At 35.6% G+C, this 20,927-nt stretch overlaps 3 protein-coding genes across 7 annotated transcripts in view; 1 reads left to right on the top strand and 2 right to left on the bottom strand.

The window, feature by feature from the left end:
- Positions 1–2,992: 2,992 nt before the first annotated feature.
- Positions 2,993–6,702, bottom strand: LOC114941488 (casein kinase I). Its single transcript, XM_085487196.1, is given in 7 exon segments — positions 2,993–3,212; positions 3,214–3,260; positions 3,490–3,778; positions 3,872–4,165; positions 4,257–4,479; positions 4,661–4,770; positions 6,154–6,702. Coding segments are annotated over 7 exon segments (1,134 nt in total). The 5' UTR covers positions 6,283–6,702; the 3' UTR covers positions 2,993–3,170.
- Positions 6,703–6,738: 36 nt separating this feature from the next.
- On the top strand, positions 6,739–10,588 carry LOC114941487 (Methionyl-tRNA synthetase, mitochondrial). Of its 3 annotated transcripts, none has more exons than XM_085487194.1 (7): positions 6,739–7,302; positions 8,440–8,601; positions 8,692–8,966; positions 9,048–9,279; positions 9,362–9,597; positions 9,677–9,911; positions 10,003–10,588. In XM_085487194.1, the coding sequence occupies exons 1-7, from the start codon at positions 7,044–7,046 to the stop codon at positions 10,566–10,568; spliced, it is 1,965 nt and encodes a 654-aa protein (XP_085343320.1). In that variant the 5' UTR covers positions 6,739–7,043; the 3' UTR covers positions 10,569–10,588. The 3 variants fall into 3 exon arrangements, with proteins under 3 accessions (XP_085343320.1, XP_085343319.1, XP_029172329.1); XM_085487193.1 differs by having other exon boundaries at positions 9,665–9,911; XM_029316496.2 differs by lacking the exons at positions 8,440–8,601; positions 8,692–8,966; positions 9,048–9,279; ... (1 more) ...; positions 9,677–9,911; positions 10,003–10,588 and adding an exon at positions 7,553–8,263 and having other exon boundaries at positions 6,771–7,302.
- A 266-nt stretch (positions 10,589–10,854) lies between these two features.
- Dop1 (dopamine receptor, D1) overlaps positions 10,855–20,927 on the bottom strand; it is a 131,445-nt gene continuing 121,372 nt past the window's right edge. For all 3 annotated transcript variants that reach the window (XM_029316458.2, XM_029316457.2, XM_029316456.2), the window contains exons 2-7: positions 17,995–18,067; positions 16,126–16,435; positions 15,819–15,963; positions 15,275–15,378; positions 14,554–14,836; positions 10,855–14,035 (exon numbers count right to left, since the gene is read on the bottom strand). In XM_029316458.2, the coding sequence (XP_029172291.1) occupies positions 13,751–14,035; positions 14,554–14,836; positions 15,275–15,378; positions 15,819–15,963; positions 16,126–16,286 (978 nt within the window). In that variant the 5' untranslated portion in view covers positions 16,287–16,435; positions 17,995–18,067 and the 3' untranslated portion in view covers positions 10,855–13,750. The remainder of the gene's footprint in view (positions 14,036–14,553; positions 14,837–15,274; positions 15,379–15,818; positions 15,964–16,125; positions 16,436–17,994; positions 18,068–20,927) is intronic.

The following is a 20,927-nucleotide window of genomic DNA, read 5'->3' as shown; positions in this document are numbered from 1 at the left end:
TTTACATAAGTGTGTTCTTTGTAAATATACACCCTAAACGGTGATGGTATCACAACAATAGAAAGCGTGGTCTTTATAGAGCATTTCCACGCCATTTACCTTGACCAAACATCATATACACTTTCACTGTTGCTATATATATATATATATATATATATATGTGTGTGTGTGTGTGTGTGTGTGTGTGTGTGTGTGTGTGTGTGTGTGTGTCATACGCAACAGTCAATCATAAATTATTACTAAGATTAACACACATTTTTTTGATGAAACAGAAATATTTATAGTACAATATTCCAGTTTGTTTTTTTTTATTTATAGAGATAAAAGGAGCAGTAAACCGTTGATGTATTCCTCAAATATTTATGAAATAAGGTATGTCTTAATTATACTGTCACAATTTTATTATACATACAGACATGCTATGCGTATATGTATATACATATATACATTTTGTGATATATATATTATATGTGTATATACATACGCACATACACACAGCAGATAGTATTTAATTAAGTGCATATATCATTAGTTATTTCGTTAACTTATTCGCCCATTCACTCTCACAGCATGGTGATCACTTTTACACTTTCATTTATTCTCTTCGATAATAATAATTAAACCACGCATTCATAAATCGAAGATGGTTATTATATATCTTTTCATGTTCTCGAAAAAAAAAAAAAAGAACTGTCCGCCAGACGCAGCGTGTAATCCGTTTTTTTCTTTAGATATAATAAGCTTTAAGACTTGGATTGAATTCATCTTCGCAGTTCGTACTTAAGGCTGACCGGACGACTGATAGTGACCTTCCACGATGGGGACGTGTGATAACACGTCTAGTATTATTCGTTAAAAGTATGTGATGATCGTAAAACAATTTGTTTCTGTAACTAATTTGCAGAATATGAACGTGAAGAGTTTAGCAGCTAATTAATGCAATCTAAGATCTTAAATGAGATAGAAACGATAAAGAGTTCCCTACTGATCGTCAATGTCGGTATTTTAACTGTTCGAAACTTTTCTTTCGGCGTGTATGTGTATATATACGAAGAATATCCGCTTGTTGGTCATGAAGCAATAATGAAGTCTTTTAATGTGTGTATACAAAATATCAAACTTAATCTTGAAGCAATATGAAACAGCTACTGCACAGTCTGCTATTTAAAACTATATATATATATATATATATATATATATACATACACACACATATATATATATATATATATATATATATGCGGAAGAATTGTTGTCCAGTTGGAGAGCCTCAGTTACAGGAATACTTTTTCGAACGAGAGATAACGCTTTTATATATATTATCTAGATAAAAGTGAGCCTGTAACTATTTCCCGCTGTATATATTTGCAAAGTTTGTTGTTTTCTCGTCAGCGACAATTGTATGCTTCATTGTCAGTATAATTCATGGTAAACATATTCACAGACAGAAAGAGAGTATGAATTCGAGGGATATTTTTCTATGACAGAATCGTTAATTGTTTGTTCGTTTCTCGATGGAGTAAGATTCGTTACTCGATATAGTATTCGGTACATACTTAAAAGTTAGATTGTGTTTGCCTTAACATTAAGGTATCTTTATTATAATCTCTCAATATTATACGAGGGGAGGGAGACATCACTGTGTCTTTATTATATAAAAAAAAGTTATTCCAGTCAAATGTATCAAAGATGCTACCTGATATCTTTGATACTATCGACACACCATCTTTGATAAGAAAAATATTAACACTTTCTCAACATTCTACATACGCTAGTATGCTCGCTATATATTGAAGACAAAACGAAATTTAGGAAGCAAGATGTCGGTTCGCCCAACAGTACAACTCGTACGAAAAAAAAAAAAAACTTTCTATTTTTAGATATAAAATTTTTCACGAGACACGGCTCCACAGATTCCGAGAATCGATTGGATGTGTTCTCTCTTTCTCTCCATGAAAATTATGATAACGATTTTGTGATTTAATCACCCGCTCTATTTTCAAGTACAGTATCACGTGCACTCTCTTTAGAAAGATCTTTTTTTCGGGACATCTCAAAATCTTTATTTTTCAATGATTACCAACGGTAAATTAAATACGTAATAACAAAATAAGAACAAGCCATTTTCTGGTTGACTGGTCTCACTCACACTCTAAATCCAAAGAGTTCAATCAACCGAAACTCTAAGTTGCCAATGTTACGCAAGAAATATCTCGTATAGCTCAAGTAATTATGCGACGTACCATTAGCTCTTCTTGTCGCAAATGCTGCATTTGTAATCGCATAATTGCGTTCTCTCATTGCGAAATTAGAGTGTTGACTGATATGACTCTCTGAATGAGATTTTTTTTGTTGAAGTTCGGTACCTCGTTTGAAACACTTTAGTGATCGCGATCAAGACTGTTGCTACAATGAGGAGTTATAGTCTTAGCGTGCTCCTGAAACAAATAGAAACGAAGAATTTTTGAAATACGAATTGATTTACAAAAAATAATAATTATATTAAGTATGATTAGTAATATAGTGCTTATAGATAATACAAATATAATTCTTTCGTTATATTAATGCAATTTTGTCTATCTCTAATGTGATATGACAAAGAGATATGCAAAGATTAATTTTTAGGTACTTTCCAATAAAAAGTTCATGACAGAAAAATAATACATTAAACTCTTAAGTTAATTGTAAAACCAAAGGATAACGAAGGATACTTAATATAATAAGTTTGGATAAATCATATTTCAAACCATTCAATAATTTCACAAATAAAAAAAAATATTTCAATATTAATCTATAATTAATAAAACAATATATTGTATTACATTCTATTCAAATAATATATAAAAATGAATTGTGTTCAATGAATTATGTATAAAATTACATGTATGAAAAGTATCTATAAATACAAATTAATACCCAAAAATATTCTCAATCAATATTGATTAAAAATTTTTTGTATAACAGACAAGATTTGACATAAGTTTCATTCGATATCACATGACGTATAGAATTGTTAATTACATGTTAATTAATATATAAGCATACTTATATATCCATTAGTCTCAATTGTTTATCATTAGTAAGTAGTAGAGAAAATATTTTCCCCACGAAATTTTGTGACACGTTGTTGCATCAGGAAAGAAGGAAAAAGAATTTAAGGAACCTCTGGATTATTGCTTCTTGGAAGAATGATTTGTATCATTTTGAGACATTGTTGATTTTTGTGGAGGGCTCCAACCATCTTTTAAGCTTGAAATTTGCTGTTAAAAACGATAACTTACATGACTAAAAGAGGCAAATTTTAAATGTTAAAAGTAATAATGTTAAAAAAAGGTATTAATTTGTGAAGTTTCAATTAATCCCATGATTGTTATGCTTAAAATAACATGAGATGCGTGTAAAATAAGAGAAGTTGCAAACTATATACAAACATGCTATAAAACATTGATTTTAAAAATTAATTTAACATTGCAATAAATTAAATTGCACCTGATTGAGCATTGGCCTGAGTAGGTGCTTGACCTTGACCTTGTCCTTGCCCTTGAGCACCTTGAGCACCTTGAGAGAGACCTGGTCCAGCTGCTGATACTCCGCTACCAACAGTACCACTTGCTACTTTTTGCTTCAACATTGTCCAATCAAATGTAAAATCATATTGATGGTTCAATGTACGGAAAAGTATGCGGAAAAGTTGGCGCAGATACATATAATCGGGGCTTTCTTCGAAACGTAAACCCCGCGTATAATTCAAATACATTGCAAATTCGGCGGGAAATCCCTGAAAAAAAGAAAAAACCCATAATATTCGTTGTAATAAATATACATACAAAATAAAAACGCCAAAAGATTATAAACAGATTCTTCGACATACCTTGCACAAGACTTCTACTGGCGTAGACATTTTTTTCTCACTAATTTTTTCGTATTTCTGCTTCTTCGTTGCAGCTTTGAGACCTTGCCAAGGTAATGATCCGCGATTAAAATACATAAGAACGTAGCCGAGTGATTCCATGTCATCGCGACGACTCTGTTCAATTCCAAGGTGTGCATTAATAGAAGCATACCTTGCAGTACCCGTTAAATTTTTATCTTCGCGATATATTATATGCAGTCTCGTACGACTATCCCTATACTTTTTAGCCAATCCAAAATCGATGAGGAACAGCTGAAATAATCATTTTATAATTTAGAGAATTACATAGAATTTAATTCTCCGATATATTGCAAAGAAGTAATCTCCAAATCAAAATGTATACCTTGTTACAATGTCGTCCAATCCCCATTAAAAAATTATCTGGCTTTATATCTCTGTGGATGAAGTGTTTGCAGTGAACATATTCAATCCTACCAATCATTTGGTCTGCCAACATTAGAACTGTTTTAATTGTGAACCTTCTTGAACAAAAAGTGAAAAGGTCTTCGAGAGATGGTCCAAGAAGATCCATGACAAGAACGTTATATTCGCGTTCCTGTCCATACCTAACACAAGAAAGATTTTTATCAGTTGTCTGACTCGCATATATTTTGATTAATAATTCAATACTATTACATCAAGAATTTTTTATTATTCTATGCCATCATAAAAATCATCTGAATAAAATATTTTAAATATAAAACAGATAAAAAAAGAAAGAAAGAATATATTGAATGTGCTAATTACCAACGTATGTGTGGTATTCCTATGCCACCATGTAATATTTTGTACAGCTTTGATTCATATAAAAGCTGCGGATGCCGGGCTCGCATATTTTCCAACTTAACTGCCACTTCCTGAAATAAAAATATACAGGTCATGTTATCAAACTGCGTTTCAAAGCTTTGTCTACCACAAAGATTACAAACTAAATGCAAATGAAATTCATACAATAATATAATCATATTATAATTTCTTTCTTCTTATTGCTGAGAATTTTCTGTTTTTGGAATAGAATATTTGCTTGTGTATTATAGAAATAACTATACAAACAGATTGAAGATAATAAAAAAGAAAACAATAGACACTCTTTGCGCAATGATTAAGTAAGCTAGTGTATTAAGTTAATTTAAATTTTCGAGTTTTTAACTTTATTCTTATTTAAATATTTTAGTTCTATTTCCTCTTTATTGGTCATTCATTTATTATATAAATATACTATAAAAACAAAATTTAAAATAAAATGTATTAAAGCATATTAACAGCAATGATCAAGTTTATTGAAAAGAGGAAACAATTTGCAAAATAAATAAAATGAGGACCAAGGACTTAAAAAATTAGACTTAAAATCTTCTTTATGGCCTTGTGCACAATACAGAAAATATTAAGAATAAATATTAAATATTAGAAGTGAGAATTATTTTAAAATAAATATGAAATCAAAAAGACTGATATAAAAGCACAAATTCAAATACAAAGAAGGGCTAATAAGCTAGTACGAAATATACTTATGTATCCTTTATATCCAAATTTGTATTTGCAAATAGGAGTTTTTTCAATTTGATTATTTACAAATAATTCCTAATATTTAATATTTATTCCTCTATTGTTGTGCACGGCCTTATCTCTATAAATGGAACTATAACCTAATAAAAGACAGCATGCAGGATTAGTGTTAACATTATTAGTGGATTCACCGAATCCAAGTGAAACGAGAAAAACGTGGAAATCCACGACGCGCGGACGATTTCCGCGAACGATCGCAGAAATGCGCGCACTCACAAATCTCGATATCATCATCATCATCATTATTATGACAAGCGTCAGCTTATATTTATCTCGACGGCGTCGCGACGTATTCGTACGTCACTCGCGATATACGCTCGCGACGTTCTTCGACGAATTAACGTCAACATTTATTCGCGAGAAACGCGTTTTCAAAATTACAAGACACACGGAGGACTCTTTTGACAGGGGGCGACTCGCCGAGAGAGAAACCTCTGCTTCTGCATCGTCGACGAGATCGCCTTGTTCTTTCGCGTCGCGAAAAATCAAAGCCTCCTTGAGACTCAGGAAAGTCGGCGTCGAGGAAGGCGAAGAGGGCCGATGGACGGATGACGGATCGTTGAATCGGGTCGCGACGAGAAACGGGAAACGCGACTAGAGGGAGCCGAGCTGGCGAGTCCGGCTCGGAGAGAGAGAGTAGGTCGCCTTCGGAGCAGTCCGTTGTTTTTCCTTACCTCGCCATTGGAGATGTTGATGCCGAGGTAAATGTCACCGAAGGAGCCTGAGCCGATCTTCCTCATCAATCTATACTTGCCACCCACGATGAACTCATTCTTCGCTATTGATACCGCCAACGACGCCATGTCACTACTCTCCTCCGTATGCCTTCTTCTCTCTTTCCTCCACTCTGTCTGGCTCTTCCCTAACGCGGGGACCTCTACACGGCGATGTAGTTTTGCACCTGCTCTACGTCTCCCTCTCTATCTCACTCTCTTCCACTCACTCCGTCTCGCTTTCTCCTTCTTTCTCTCGCTCTTTCTCTCTCTCTCTCTCGCGAGTCAAATCGAGGTACGAACCGACCGGGCCGTATCAGCGCGCTTCGCAGAAAACCAAATTTTGACAGTTGAGGTCGCCGAAGGGCGCGATCGTTGTTACGTTTGTTACACAGGAGCAGTCACTGACGGCACGGCAAGCCCCATCGAGAGCGCGCCGACATTTTCCCTTTCGCTGTGGGCACGAGAGCAGCGACTGACGTCCCGGAAGCGATGCGTCACGATAGTGATGGCGCGGTGGGGACGGCGGAAGCGGCCACTACCGTTCAATGGAGCCACCCGAGCGCGATCAGCTGACGATCGCGCTTGACATTTGACACTTCGGCCGCCCGAGTAATCGACGTATTTTTTTTGCTTCGCGATTGCGTCGTGCAATTGACAGCCTTCTTTTTCCACAAATTCCGGAATTCAATTTCGACCTGAAGTCGCTCGTTTGAGGCCCGAAGTGATTTAAAGCGACAGCGATGACATCTGTCATTTTCAAAATGGCGTCTGGTGCGTCGACACGTTTTTCTCCGACCGAACCGTAATTTTCGTTCGAGATATTGTTCGCGTTACACAATTGACGCCAAATGGCGAGTGTTTTATTGCGAAACGTCACGCGGATAGGCAGATTAGGCAGACGCTTGAGGGATACTCGGATAACGGCGAGGACGAGCGACGAGAGGTGCATCATGACGAGCCGGGCGAGACTCGAAAAGGTTCTGGAGGAGCTGCAAAAGAATCCCTATTACGATAAATACGCCGAGAAACTCGCCAAGCTGCAACAGACCAGTCCGGAAGAGTTTCTGCAACGCGTCGAGCAACAAGAAAAAGCTCGTCAGAAGAAAGGTATATGAAACTTTGTAATTTTTTCAACATTATTTAAAATTCTTTAATTTTCTTCTTCCTTTTCTCCTGTGACAGTTTTACAATAAAACTTTTGGGTAAATGTATTTTTTTGTATCTTGATATCTATGATACAATTTTTACAATAAATATTACAGCTATAATAAATAATCGGCGATAAGAATATTAATTGTAAGAGTTTTATAGCATTATTTTAGTATGATAAATTATGCCGAAACATTTATTGTTAAAGAGAAACAAGCTCCAAAGTTGTATCAAACTGAGGCAAAACCAAGTTTGAAACCTGGTACGCAGATGCAAGAGGCGCGATTAAATAGCATAATGAAGGTTGACATGATAAAAGATAAGACAAAGGAAGAGATTATAGAAATATGGAAAGAGTACCACAAGCAAAAGGACTGTATTTGCGGAACTATGACACCTGAGCAATACGACACAATGTTTGCACGTGGCAAGCAATATTCTACTTTTCTTTTGCCATTACCGAGAGATCATGGCTATGAATTTATTATGTGTCAATTTTATGGTTCTCAAATACACATGACACCACTTTTGTGGTATCAGACGCATAAAGAGGATGCACCCGAATGTTTAACCATGATTCATTATACCGAATTGAGAGATGATAAAGGCATTATTCTCATGCGGGGAGAATTTGATACAAAATTACTACAAGTACAAGAAGCACAATGTCTAGCTAATGAACTACAATTATATTATTGTAATGATAACGAACACAGATTACAGTTGCTTGAAACATTTACTCATAAACCTAACGATTTTAAACATATGGATCTAATAGCTCAATTAGAAACAATATCTCTAGAAACAACTAATGTTGAGAAGGAGAAATAATAAATATTGTAAAAAATTTCTATATTACTCCTTATTTAATGTAGTAGAACTATATGTATGAAAAAAAATAAATAGTTTTCAGATTTAACAGTCCCTGTATTTTACTTTCCGTATATTTTTATTTTGACATATTGTTTAATTATATAATAAAAAGTAGTTTTTGTCTCCTAAATGTAAATGTAAATATATCATTTTTCTCTTATGTTTAGAAATTTCTTGACAAGTTTCAATAATCAATAATAATTGTTAATTTTTAAATTTCAGTTAAACACATAATGCCAAATTATCAGCTTTCAAAATCGGCAACATTTTCATTTCTATTCAAAAATGTACAATCATCGTGGAATCAAACAATAAAAAGGCATTATGTAAAGGATCTATCTCCAAATAAATATATTACCACACCTATTTTCTATGTGAATGCTGGTACGCACTATTCTCAAATTAAAAATTCTTATCAAATTACAATCTAAACATAAAAAAATGCTACAAGTGTTTGCATATTTTATATATTAGGTCCTCATATCGGACACTTGTACAGTGCGGTTCTGGCTGATGCAGTTGCTCGATACAACACCATGTTGGGCCACAAAACATTCCTGACTACAGGCACCGATGAGCACGGTAACAAAATTAAAGCTGCCGCAACCGCGGCGGGTCTGCCGAACCTCGAGTACTGCACAAATACTTCGCAGCAATTCAGAAAAATGTGTGATAGGTTTGAAGTGGATTATTCGCGTTTCATTAGAACCACAGAAAAGCAACATTACGATGCAGTGCATCACTTTTGGGTTCTTAGAATAAATTTAGACATTAATCCTGTATCCTTGTATGATACCTTGACTCATGTTGGGGAAATTATATCTTTTCAGAAACAACTCGAGGAAAGAGGGCATATCTATCTGGGAAAGTATTCAGGATGGTACTGTGTATCGGATGAAGCGTTCTTGTCTGATGCAGAGTTGATAGAACAGAAAGATCCTAGTGGTAAAATAATAAAAGTCTCCGCACAATCAGGAAATATAGTGGAATGGATGGAAGAGGAGAATTACAAGTTTCGACTTAGTGCATTTCAAGATGATCTCAAGTATTGGCTCAAAGATGGTATGAATAATGTTGTTTCTCGTTTAATCCTTTTTTGTAACAAATTATTAATTTTTACTTACAAATTATGAATTTGTTTTAGAAACCGTAATTAGACCAGCATTGTACCACAAAGTATTGTCCGAGTGGATAGAGGAAGGTACATGTTTACGAGATTTAAGCATCACTAGAATCAGGAGTAAGGTGCCATGGGCTATACCTTCTCCATGCGATGAGTCTCACTCAATATACGTATGGCTGGATGCTTTGATAAATTATTTAACAGCTTTAGGGTATCCAGATGAGTCGTATAAAGAGTTTTGGCCACCTGCTATTCAAGTATGTTTATAAGTTTTAGTCGATATTGATTATTAGCATGTATAAATATGAAATATATTGAAAGAAGATCTTGTTACAGGTAATAGGAAAAGATATTTTAAAGTTCCATGGTGTTTATTGGCCAGCATTCTTGATAGCAGCGGGTCTTGAACCTCCAAAAACGTTACTGTGTCATGCTCATTGGACCGTTGATCATCAGAAAATGTCGAAATCAAAAGGAAATGTAGTCTCGCCGTTTGAAGCTGCAAATAATTATTCAGAAGATGGATTACGATACTTCATTCTCAGAGAAGCAGTGCCACAGAATGACGCAAGTAAGATGATTTTTATGCATTTACTTATTATATATCACTTTGTAGCATATATTTTTAAATCTCTATACATACAAGAGACTTTGCACTGTAGATTACAGTTCAAAAAAGATCGTTAATGTGTTGAATTCCGAATTGGCGGATACATTGGGCAGTTTAGTCAATCGTTGTGCTGGTAAAACGATCAATCCGTCCAAAGAGTTCCCTGATCCGACAAAATACTGGAACGTGTTGCAATCTCAGGTGGCTGACGAAACCAGGGAAGCTTTAGAATCCGTAAGCAGGAAAGCACGCGAAAGTTACGAGGAATACAATTTGCATCATGTCGTAGACGTGGTCATGAGTACCCTTCATTGCGCAAATAGGATGATAAATTATCACGAGCCTTGGCAATTGAAAAAGCAAGTAGACGATGCAGATTCGATTAGAGAACTTAAAGCTGTAATATCGCTCGCTCTGGAAAGTAGTAGAATAGCTGCTTTAATATTATATCCAATTACACCGAAATTGAGCAGCAATTTGCTCGATTTTTTGGATATTCCGAGGGAGAATCGCACATGGGCAGATACTGTGCCTGAATTCTTCAACAAAAGTAGTGTGAAAGAAAGATATATTGAACGTAACAGTGTAATATTGTTTAAGAAAATAAGGAGTCAATAAATATTTTTATTTATTAGAAATCTCGACTGATAAGGAAATGTATCTTTATGATAATTTTATATATCCCTCGCAAAAATCTCAGTGATCTGATAAACGTATTGTGTATATAAGTTACAACGAGAAGATAATTTATAAAAATATTATTTGTTAATTTAGAGTTTTATATTAGCAGCTTGAATTTTTTAGATAGATATAATAAGCATATACAAGAGCCTGTGTTTCGTACTGGTTTGTGTTTCTTACGTTTTGATGGGATACAGGAATCAGTAAGAAGTCGCAAATCAGATATTTTTGTCGAAGTCTTATAATCTAAAATATATTTACAGAGAACGATCATTCGAATATATCAGTAATATACATCAACATTGCGCCGAGCCGGCTAGAGAGTTTTACATTGTTTGTTTAAAAACCGTTCTTATACAATCTACAACAACGTACACATGTGTACCATTTCCTTTCGCTTTTCTCCCTTTTCTCTTTCCTCTCTCACGCCGGATCGTAATGCGCTTTGTATCGTAGATATAGATTTACCAAGGAAGCTCGACGGATCCTCGCCAAATTGGCTCGTGACTACTTCCTTCCGCTCGGATATGTGATGCAGAATTGAGTTTTAGATTCGACGGGTGCTCGACGATTTTCAATTTTCGCGTATAACATCTGATGAGCGCGCCTATAACTCTGAGATCTCGCGCTTTTACGAGCATTTTCCTCTCTTTTTCTTTGTGTCTCTTAGCGCCCCGTCAAATAGAAAAATAATTAAATGGCTATTTACAAGATGGAAAATGAATTCTGTAGTTCACACGGCGGCGCCGTTGCGCTGGCCTATTGCTATAAAGTTTTTTTTTCTTCATGATGTTGCGATAGACGTTACTATTCAGAAACGTATCGGTAACATCCAGCTTTTAATATCGTAGATTGACTATCGACATTGCTCCATTAAAGAGATTGCTTGATGAGATTAGTATCCTAAGCGCTACACTTGGATTCTATTAATCGACAAATCCCACTCTATGCCTTATAGTCGTACCGCTTAAAAAAAAGCATAAATAAATAAATAAAGGATGTAACAAAAGAAAAACTATAGTGTCGATGGATCATATTTTCTAGATATGCTTCCAAGTAGATTTCGGTGATTGTCTTAATTACGATGATTGATTACACGTCTTCACGAATTATCACGCTTACACCCGCATCGAACATCACAACCTCTTTCATAATAAAAAGATGCTCCTTGATCATACGATTATTTTGAAGAAATTTTCACACGTAATTTTTTTATTGTTTTAAGATTCCTGGCTCTTCATCGACCGTGTTAAAATTGTGATGTCAGAAGCGAGAAAACACGCTAAAAATTCTTATTTATATCATTTCGGAAAGATATTTCGACGAAACAGTGTCAGATGGCTACACATTCTTAACATATTTCGAAATCTATCCTTTTCTCTTTATAATCAATCAATAGCTGTAAAATGACTGTGGCTTAATCCGTCTAGTCTTTGCACAGTCATTCTGCATGACAAAGTCTGACATCACGATCATTTTACGGTTATTGATTGACTGTCAAGGGAAAAGAATAGTTTTCAAAGTATTTTAAAAGTGTGCTAAAGCCATCTGAAGTAGTATTTCATCGAAATATGTACCTTTTCACTTAAAAATAATATCTAAGGATTCTTAACGTGTGTTTTCTTGCTTCTGACGTCACAATCTAACAAAGCTGCGGCGAGGATCCAGAAGTCTTAAATCGCAAAGATGACGATGGCGAAATCGTAGATACAAAGTATTCTTTTTATGATTTCCGATAAGTATCTCGGTATTATATTGCTTCTGCATTTACGATACCGTTCCTCTGAAACCCGACGTCGAAGAGACACGAGCAACGGTTCTCTAAACGGTATTCTCGGGCCAAGTGCCAATGATAGCTAACTAGAACATTAATTGATATTACGTGAGGAGAGAGTCAATAATACCGTCGAGTATTATTCTAGCAATCTCGGTTACATTTATATTACATGAGCGAGAGACGGTATCAATGTCGTAACTGCAGTTGCAAGTCCTCCTTCGAGCAGGCAGACGATTTGGTTTTTAATACTTCGCAAACGCAAATACTAAATTTCAACACACGAGAATGAAATCCGTTTTTTTTTTTTTTTTTTTTTTTAATACAAGCAAATGTGTGCAGATTTTACGTACGTATACATACATTACAAGTTCACATACGCAAAACGAGATAATTTATTACATGATCGTTTCATTAAGAGTCACGAGCGCAATGATTTTCCCCCCTACATTTGTGTAGATTCGAAATTAAAATTAAAATAAACAAATAAGTTCGCGAAACGGAGATAAAATCGGGGAATTTGTTAAATTTTACATGTCGAAATGAAACCGTCTCGTAATTGATATGTCTCCCATGCGATTGCACAGTTGAAAAATTTGTGTTTTTAACAGATATCACATGTCTCAAACGGTCCACAGAAATTTTTGTGTTAATTTAATATAATATGCATATATTATAAATTAGGGACACAAATATTATGTTAATATTTTAACTCAAAATAAATGCAAAACTTCAAGTAATTTAAAATAAATTTTATGTAAAATTAACATAGAACTTTAATGTACAAATTAACTAAAAAATATATGAATTTTAGATTTTATCATTCCCACTTATATTATAAAATAAAAAAATCTACATTTTTTCTGTAAATTTGAACATATAAATCTTGTTACTAAAACATAATATATTTATTGTGTAAAATTAAAAATAGATGCATATTATGTTATTTTTACATTTTTTTTCAGTTTGAATAATTTAACATTTAAGTTCAATCAATATAACAGCAATATGTTAAATTAATACACGAATGTATAGAATATTTAACACAAAAATTTTAACCGGGACCGTTTTTAACAAGAAAACACAAATTTTCTTACTGTATAGAGTATCGATACGATGAAAAAAATATCTTGGACGTAGCATGTGTGTGTAAATTCGCACGTCGTATATACTTTCCGTCAGACGATGTCGATGTTCTCTAGAGATCCTAGTGCCGCGGATTCCTCGACAAGATCGGCTGAATGAGAAAGGGTAAAACGACTCCGTGACGACTCCGTTGGCAAAGCGGCGAGTGAGATCCGGGTAAGAGATCGTTTAAGATGATCGAGAGTTGTTGAGACGCGATTTAAATAGCGCTGACAATAGTGTCGCGATGTCGTTGAGCCATGACGCCGACCTGGCAACTGTCCGCGCTCGATCTTGGACTGATGTTGCATTCGATCATGGATCCGTTGCGCTTCTGGACCACCACGGAACGGAACTCCCCGCACTCGCTGGTCGACGGCTGGTTGCCTCGCGCGCGCGCTCCCTTCGTGAGGATCCTCTTGAACGCCTCCCGGAACTCAGTGTTGAAGATGCTGTAGATTATCGGGTTGAAGGCCGAGTTACTGTAGCCGAGCCACGTGAGAACCTGCTCGGAGAGAAAAAGAATTGAAATTCCCAGAGATTTCTTCTCTATGATATATGAGATCCTAATAAATTAATTATTACACAGCCAGAGGCAAAATTGTTAAATTCTTTTTTAATTATCTTAAACGTTTCAGTCCACCTTAGTTAGACATACAAGTCAGGATATACAAGCCACTTGAATTTTTTTAGTCAACCTGCTGGTCGGACCGAAACGTTCAAGATAATTAAAGAGGAATTTAAAAACAATTTTGTTGTGCCTGTTCTTAACTTAACTTTCATATCTGAATTTATATTTGTATATCGAAGCTTTTTCAACTTTTATTTTAAAATAATAATTAAAATAATTTTCTTGCTAAAGAAACAGTGTCAAAAATAAAAAAGTTCCTCTTAATCGATTTCTCTTTAACAAAAGAAAAAGATCTCGGACTGCAAAAATTGTAGTGGAGATAAAATAAAAGCAATTTTTCTGATGTCTTTTAAGAGTAAAAAAAAAAAGAGAATTACGCATATCGCGCGCACCTGAAACGCTCGGACAGATATGCAGGTCTTGCAATAGGCTGCGACAATGTTGACGCAGAAGAAGGGCACCCAGCACACCAGGAATACGCCCATGATTACGCCGACAGTGATTGCGGCCTTGTGGTCGGACACGTGGTAAGGACTAGTCGGCTTCGTCTTCGTCTGCGGCTTCGGTGGTTTGCAGCGACTGCTCTTCGAACGAAAACTCTTGGCCATCGACGTGTCCGGCAGCTTCGTCACCGCTCGGATGCTCTTCACGTGTTTCTGCGCGTAGCAATAGAGCCTAAAAAGAGGAACGCATCGTATGAAATATAAAAATATATTTTATGAAGATATTAAAGGGTTCTTTATCTATTAAAGAAGTGGAATGAGAAGAGCGATGTATCAAATGACTTAAAAATTTTGTTTAGCAATCAGCATCGTTGTTTCATTAGCGACTCGTTCTTCTGATAAATTGAAACACGCACGGAAAAAATGTATACATAATTTATCTCCTATTCACTACGAATGGGAATCTCTTTTCCGAGACTGGACGCATTGTTTTGGTTGGCAAGCTCGAACGCTTGAAACGGCGTCGGATTATTGCAGCTAGTCATGCTTCGTACATAGAATTGCGTGCGAGTCGCATCATTCATGAAGATTATAGCGAGTGATTACGATGAGTGTGGAAGTAAAAAGCTAAATTAATGGTTTCTGAGCGGCAATGGACAAGCGTTCTTACCTGCAATAAATACCCAGCATCACGATGCAGGGCACGTAGAAAGATATGCAAGAGGACACCACCGCATAAGTGGGTGTAATGTCTAGGGCACACGTAGGGTGCTCCTGTAAGGGTAAAAGACGAGTAAAGTTAATGTACACAAGGATTGCGTAAACTGCTTCGAATGTGACGGGGTAAAAACTAGAAATGTCATTTATTTTTAATCCCTTAGTTATTCAAAAGCATAAACGATGATTCACGCACATCTCCTTTACGAAGTTCAACGCGAATTTAATTTCACGCAATCGATATACATTTATTATCTCATAATCAGTTGTGATATTTATAACTTTTTTTAAATATTACGTAACTATACTTTAAATATCGAAGTAGATGGAATGCATATTTCATAAATTTGGAACGGAAAGGATAATAAAGGATTCGCGATAATTAAAAGCAATAGTTTGCTCCGAAAAATTGAAAGGAAGATCAAGATTGTTTTATCAAATTTTACCTATTGATTTAATATTAATAAGCTTTCCTAATTTTATAAGTATTGTTATACCTCCACTGCATCGTTATAACTCTTCGGTGTATCTTCATTTCTGTGAAGATCTAGACTGATCGGTACGAAGGATATAAGTCCTGCTAGGAGCCATACAACAACGATACCGCCAATGGCAACTCTCCTGGTTACCCAACGGCCGTACCTAAAATAAAATAATCAAATAACAATCGCAATCTTTTAACTTAATTCTCTATAATTTATCAGCAAATTTGTGCGCATCTTTCAGTCGCACCGAAAAATTATTATATTTTTAAAAAATGTTCCTCTCGAAAAAGACAGCTGTATTAATCACATTTGGTCTCACCTGAGAGGATCCTTGATGTGTATGTAACGATCGAGCGATATGGCGCATAGATTCAAGATAGAGGCAGTGCTGCACATAACATCGAAGGCGATCCAGATGTCGCAGAACCACAGTCCGAAGATCCAGTAGCCGAGGAGATCGTTGACTCCGGCAAAGGTCATCACCAGCCCACCGACGAAGAGGTCGGCCACGGCCAGAGAGGCCAGAAAGAGGTTGCCGATCCTCCGCAACCCGCGGTCGGTGTAGATCGCCACGCACACCAGGACGTTGCCGGCGACGGAGAAGAATATCAGGATCACAAGAAGGAATCCTGCGAATACCGGCAGAGATTCGTCTAACGGAGAATCGCCAGGACATGCTGCTATTCGCCCCTCGAAGCGCGTGCCTTATATAAGAAATCCGCTCGTGTCATCGATGAAATATACGACTCATCACTTATTCATCGGATCGAATGGAGGAAAAAGATGATCGGAGATTGTATGCGGCACGAACGTATTGTCAAATGGTCCAGGATAACATTGCCGTATTGTAAGAATTATATCTTCTCCGAGGAATTTTTATCATTAAGATATTTCACCTTGCGGGATCGTCAATATCCACTTTATGAAATTTCAATCTTTACTTTAACGAAATAATCTCTGGCAGATTTGATATCGATATGACTCGTATTAAGGAAGCTTCGAGATAATTTCTTGCATTACTTCGCATTATTTATATATTTTTTTCTGTAATTAAATGTATAAGAATGCTGAACAAGATAAAATAAAAATGAATTTAGCAGGCCAATATTAACGGAGGGCTAATAAATCCATTCAGTTAGATCCGTATATCTCCTTTAAAGGGGATTAAATTCAGCAAGTATATAACTTGCTTCGCAAACCTTTATTTTATCGATAATGTAAGCGCGCGCACTCTGTATATCACAATAATTGATGTTAAACGTCGGTTAAGAAAAATCTTATTATCTTTTAAAATTTCAAGAAAATCTTCTCTGTGCATTGCACTTTTGCATACTATACGTAAAGTGAAGTATTTTCTAAAGAGAATTCTTTTTTAATAAAAAATTAAAATTTTTATATAAATTTAAATAAACATTACATTTCTTTATCATAATATTTTAATCGCAAAATCTATTAATACGTTCCTCGAAAATATAAAATCAAGATACTTTTGGTTTTATAAAATTTTAAATGAAAAATTCTTTTCAACAGCAATTTCTGTATTTCTGGCAATACTACGCAGAGAGAATTATTTTCTTCGAATTTGCTCTGAAAATCATGGTAATCGTAGGACAATATGGTATTGAAAGGATTTTATGAGTCTCTGATTATTTATAAAATATGTTCGATTATAATTAATTTTACTGTGCACATATTAATATTTTTTATTGCGGTAAATATTTTAATCGGAGAAACTCTTATAAAATTCTTCCAATACCATATTATTGTCCCACGATTACCATGGATTTTCAGAGAATAAATTCTAAGAGAAAATTCTCTCCGCGTATACGAATCGTATCGATATCTCGCTGCAAAAGGCACATTAAGAATGACAAAATTATCGAACAGAGTTTGACAGTACGTGGCGAGCATCGGTGGTAGTGAAATTATGACACTCACCCTCGGGACCCACGTCGAATCGTAATTTATTCGATTTTATCGGTTATATTAAGCGGCAAAAGAGGTCTCGGGAAAGGTGGGAGAAAACGGTATACGGGAGATAAGGATGGCAGAAGGATGTCGAGAGATGAGAGCTAAAAGGAGGAAGGCAGAGACTATGATTGGACGGAGGTCTTCCGAAAAAAGGCACTCTCAGGAGGCTGTCTTCGAGGGGCGACTCACGATCGATCAAATGGAAAGTTTAGCGAACCAACTAGGAGCACCGACAGCAGCGAGAAAGCGTCTTCAGGCAGATCTTCTTCTTCCCCGTCTGTCAGATTACTCTGCGGAAAGAGAAAGAAAGAGTGCGTGTGAGCGCGTGTGATTTATTCCAAATTGGGATTTATGCGAAGCGGGAGAACGATATGTGTGAACGAAAGATTCAAAGCTTTGGCTAATCGATCCCCGCATCAGACAAGACTACGTGACACACTGCGATTGTCTCAAGACACTTTAAACGGCGAGACAGCACAAAAAGACGTCTAAAGGACGTACAAGAGAGACTGGATCTAATTTTAGCGTCTTTTAGACATCTTCTGGATTTTCGGAAACATAGTACTTGGACACATCCATGCATACATATCTGACGGATTTACGGTAGAAAATCGTGATAAAAGACCGCATTTTACGCGCTAAACCCTTATTCGCGAAAGGGTGGCTGTACGGGCTTTTAATATTCTTCATTCGCGAACGAAGATTATTTCTCGTCGCGGTGATTATCGTCGTGTAAAAAGTTGCTTTAGTTCAGCTTTTTACGGCGATGTAGACAGGTAGGTATAGGCGCTAATTATCCGCGCCGAGCGAATATATACCGCTTGTAATTACAACCTGCTGGCATTTTATCGCGGGATTTATCCGGCGACCGAGACCACCCGTGACGTATTTCATTGATAAAGTATTAGCTAGCTCAAGTATTAGCCGGGACGATGATATATAATACGTACACGAGTCGCGGAGGCTGCAATTAATTTGAATTACACCTGTCCACGTGGGATATGGGCGTAATCGATATTTATACAGATATTTCGCGGGATAAATCTGCATAATGCGAACGAATAAATTGCAGTCACGTGTTCGAGATATTTCACGAAACGGTGAGACGTTCTCCCGAATCAATCATCGCGCGCGCGCGATCACGATAATTTATGTAACGCGTCGCATTGAGATCTCGCGGTGAACTTTCGAAAGTGGAACGACGTTTATCGATTCATTAGATATGCAGTGCAGCATATACTGTGCGCAGCTACTTTATATTCTACACAGGCTTTATATTATTATATTATATTAAGCTGCGCCGGAGAGCAACACTTAAACTACACAGCTCAACAACTTTCCGTTTGCAAAATTTTGCTCGTGGAAAAATAATCGTCGATGCAAATTATGCGCCAGTACTTATGGGTTTAAAGCAAACACAGCTGTGACAAGCGACAGAGTGGGCGTTTTCAAACAAAAATTCTAATCCGATCGAGATAGAATTTCCACTTCGACAAATTGTGAAATTGATCTCTCGCGCTCCCATTTTCCACTTGACTCAACTAATTGCTCCGATTCGCGCCAACTCCTCACTTTTTGCTTTATCTCAGATCTGACTCGAGGTGAAATTTTCTATCATTCGATGTCAAATTAGTAGTTCAATCCATAGATTATATATAGATCATAAGTAACTTTTTCTATCAGGCATGAGCGTCTCGAAGATCAATTTTTATTGTCCTTGTAAAAAATATTGAGAGAATTGACGTGAAAAGTCATCACACGTTGATATGATAGAATTACATAAAATAAAAATGGTTTCACGAATCGTATCCAAGATTGCTTTTAAATGAATTAGCATGTGTAGTTGAAAAGTTATAAAATCCGTTTTACAATATAAAAACGCTTTAAAATGCAATAAAAGAAGTAAAAGCTTTTATAAATCTTATATATATATATATACTTTCGCGGAAACATTTCATTTATTTTTGCAAAAAATGGATTATTTAAAATTTAAGCGTTTAACTTTGAAAATAAATCTTTATTCCATTTTATATATAATTGTCACTTATAGAATATTGTGCATTATTTTTTGGGAGGATAAATATATCTTGAAAAAGATAAATCCATCTATTTTGCTTTATCTAAGAAAATTATTCCTATAAAGAATTTTAACACAGTGGCGTACAAACACACTTCGTCTTTGAAATAAAGCGTGAATGCACACAGATCACGTTCTCTGAATACAATATAGTCAGCTTAGTGAGTAAGATATATGTACCCTTACAACATCTCACGCAATAAACGTTCTAATGCTGCTTCTTTTATCTCTATACATACCTTTTCAATGTAATATACAGTAAAGGCGTAAATAAATTGAAAAGACGAAAATGTATTAATTTTACAAAGGAATGTGCTTTAGAAAATGTATAGTGATTAATGCGGGAGCAATCGATCTCTAATATGATCGAGTTTAATTATTATATAATCTTATATTAGCGGTACACATTTATACAATTTACAATCGTCTTTTTGCAATTTCATGGTATATAAAATTTATTTTTGAAATCCTTCAAAATTGACGAAATTTACAGAAACGCGCCCATAACTTTCTTTCGATTAATATCTTGTCAGTGGGTCGCGCCGTTTTCTATCGTGCGAATAATTCTCCCGCATCTAAAAGTTTGTAGATACAACGTGTGACATATATCCCGATCATCATTTATTTCCTTTCTCCTGTGACTTTCGTTCGGGAAGACCGGTTTGGGTCAACGATCGATTCGTTCTGGGAACGACGATTTGTATCTGTATTTGACGGTCATTCCGATTCGACCTGGGAGTCAGCTCGAGGTAATAAACGAAACGAGAAACGTGAGACTTGCGCTTTCTTCGAAAATGTTTTGCGAACGGCTGTTGATTAATTTGCTCGGTGAAAGCATTTTGTCATCTATCATGCATGTCCGATTTTGCTGTTAAAAGATCAAAATTTAAAATCATCGTACAAATGTAAATATAAATTAAATTATTACCGGAAGTTTATCTACCAATGAATATTTTCACATTTAATATTATTAATTATTATTAATGATTACTATAATATTATTCATTATTAATTCTGTATGTTCATTAATTATTTATTAATTATTCGTGAAAACTGAAAAAGAGAATACCAAA

The sequence above is a fragment of the Nylanderia fulva genome, unplaced genomic scaffold, assembly GCF_048542155.1.
Source record: "Nylanderia fulva isolate GAGA-0341 unplaced genomic scaffold, ASM4854215v1 Scaffold51, whole genome shotgun sequence".
NCBI classification, from domain to species: Eukaryota; Metazoa; Arthropoda; class Insecta; order Hymenoptera; family Formicidae; genus Nylanderia; species Nylanderia fulva.
The sequence above is the reverse complement of the archived record's forward strand: the minus strand, read 5'-3'. Positions and strand labels throughout refer to the sequence as shown.

What these genes read in the sequence shown, in the direction of transcription:
- LOC114941487 (XM_085487193.1), top strand. Translation starts at nt 7,044, where the DNA reads ATGGCGAGTGTTTTATTGCGAAACGTCACGCGGATAGGCAGATTAGGC. An exon ending in AAAAGCTCGTCAGAAGAAAG is followed by an intron (nt 7,303 to 8,439) that starts GTATATGAAACT and finishes TTTAAATTTCAG; the next exon opens with TTAAACACATAATGCCAAAT. An exon ending in TTTGGCCACCTGCTATTCAA is followed by an intron (nt 9,598 to 9,664) that starts GTATGTTTATAA and finishes TATTGAAAGAAG; the next exon opens with ATCTTGTTACAGGTAATAGG.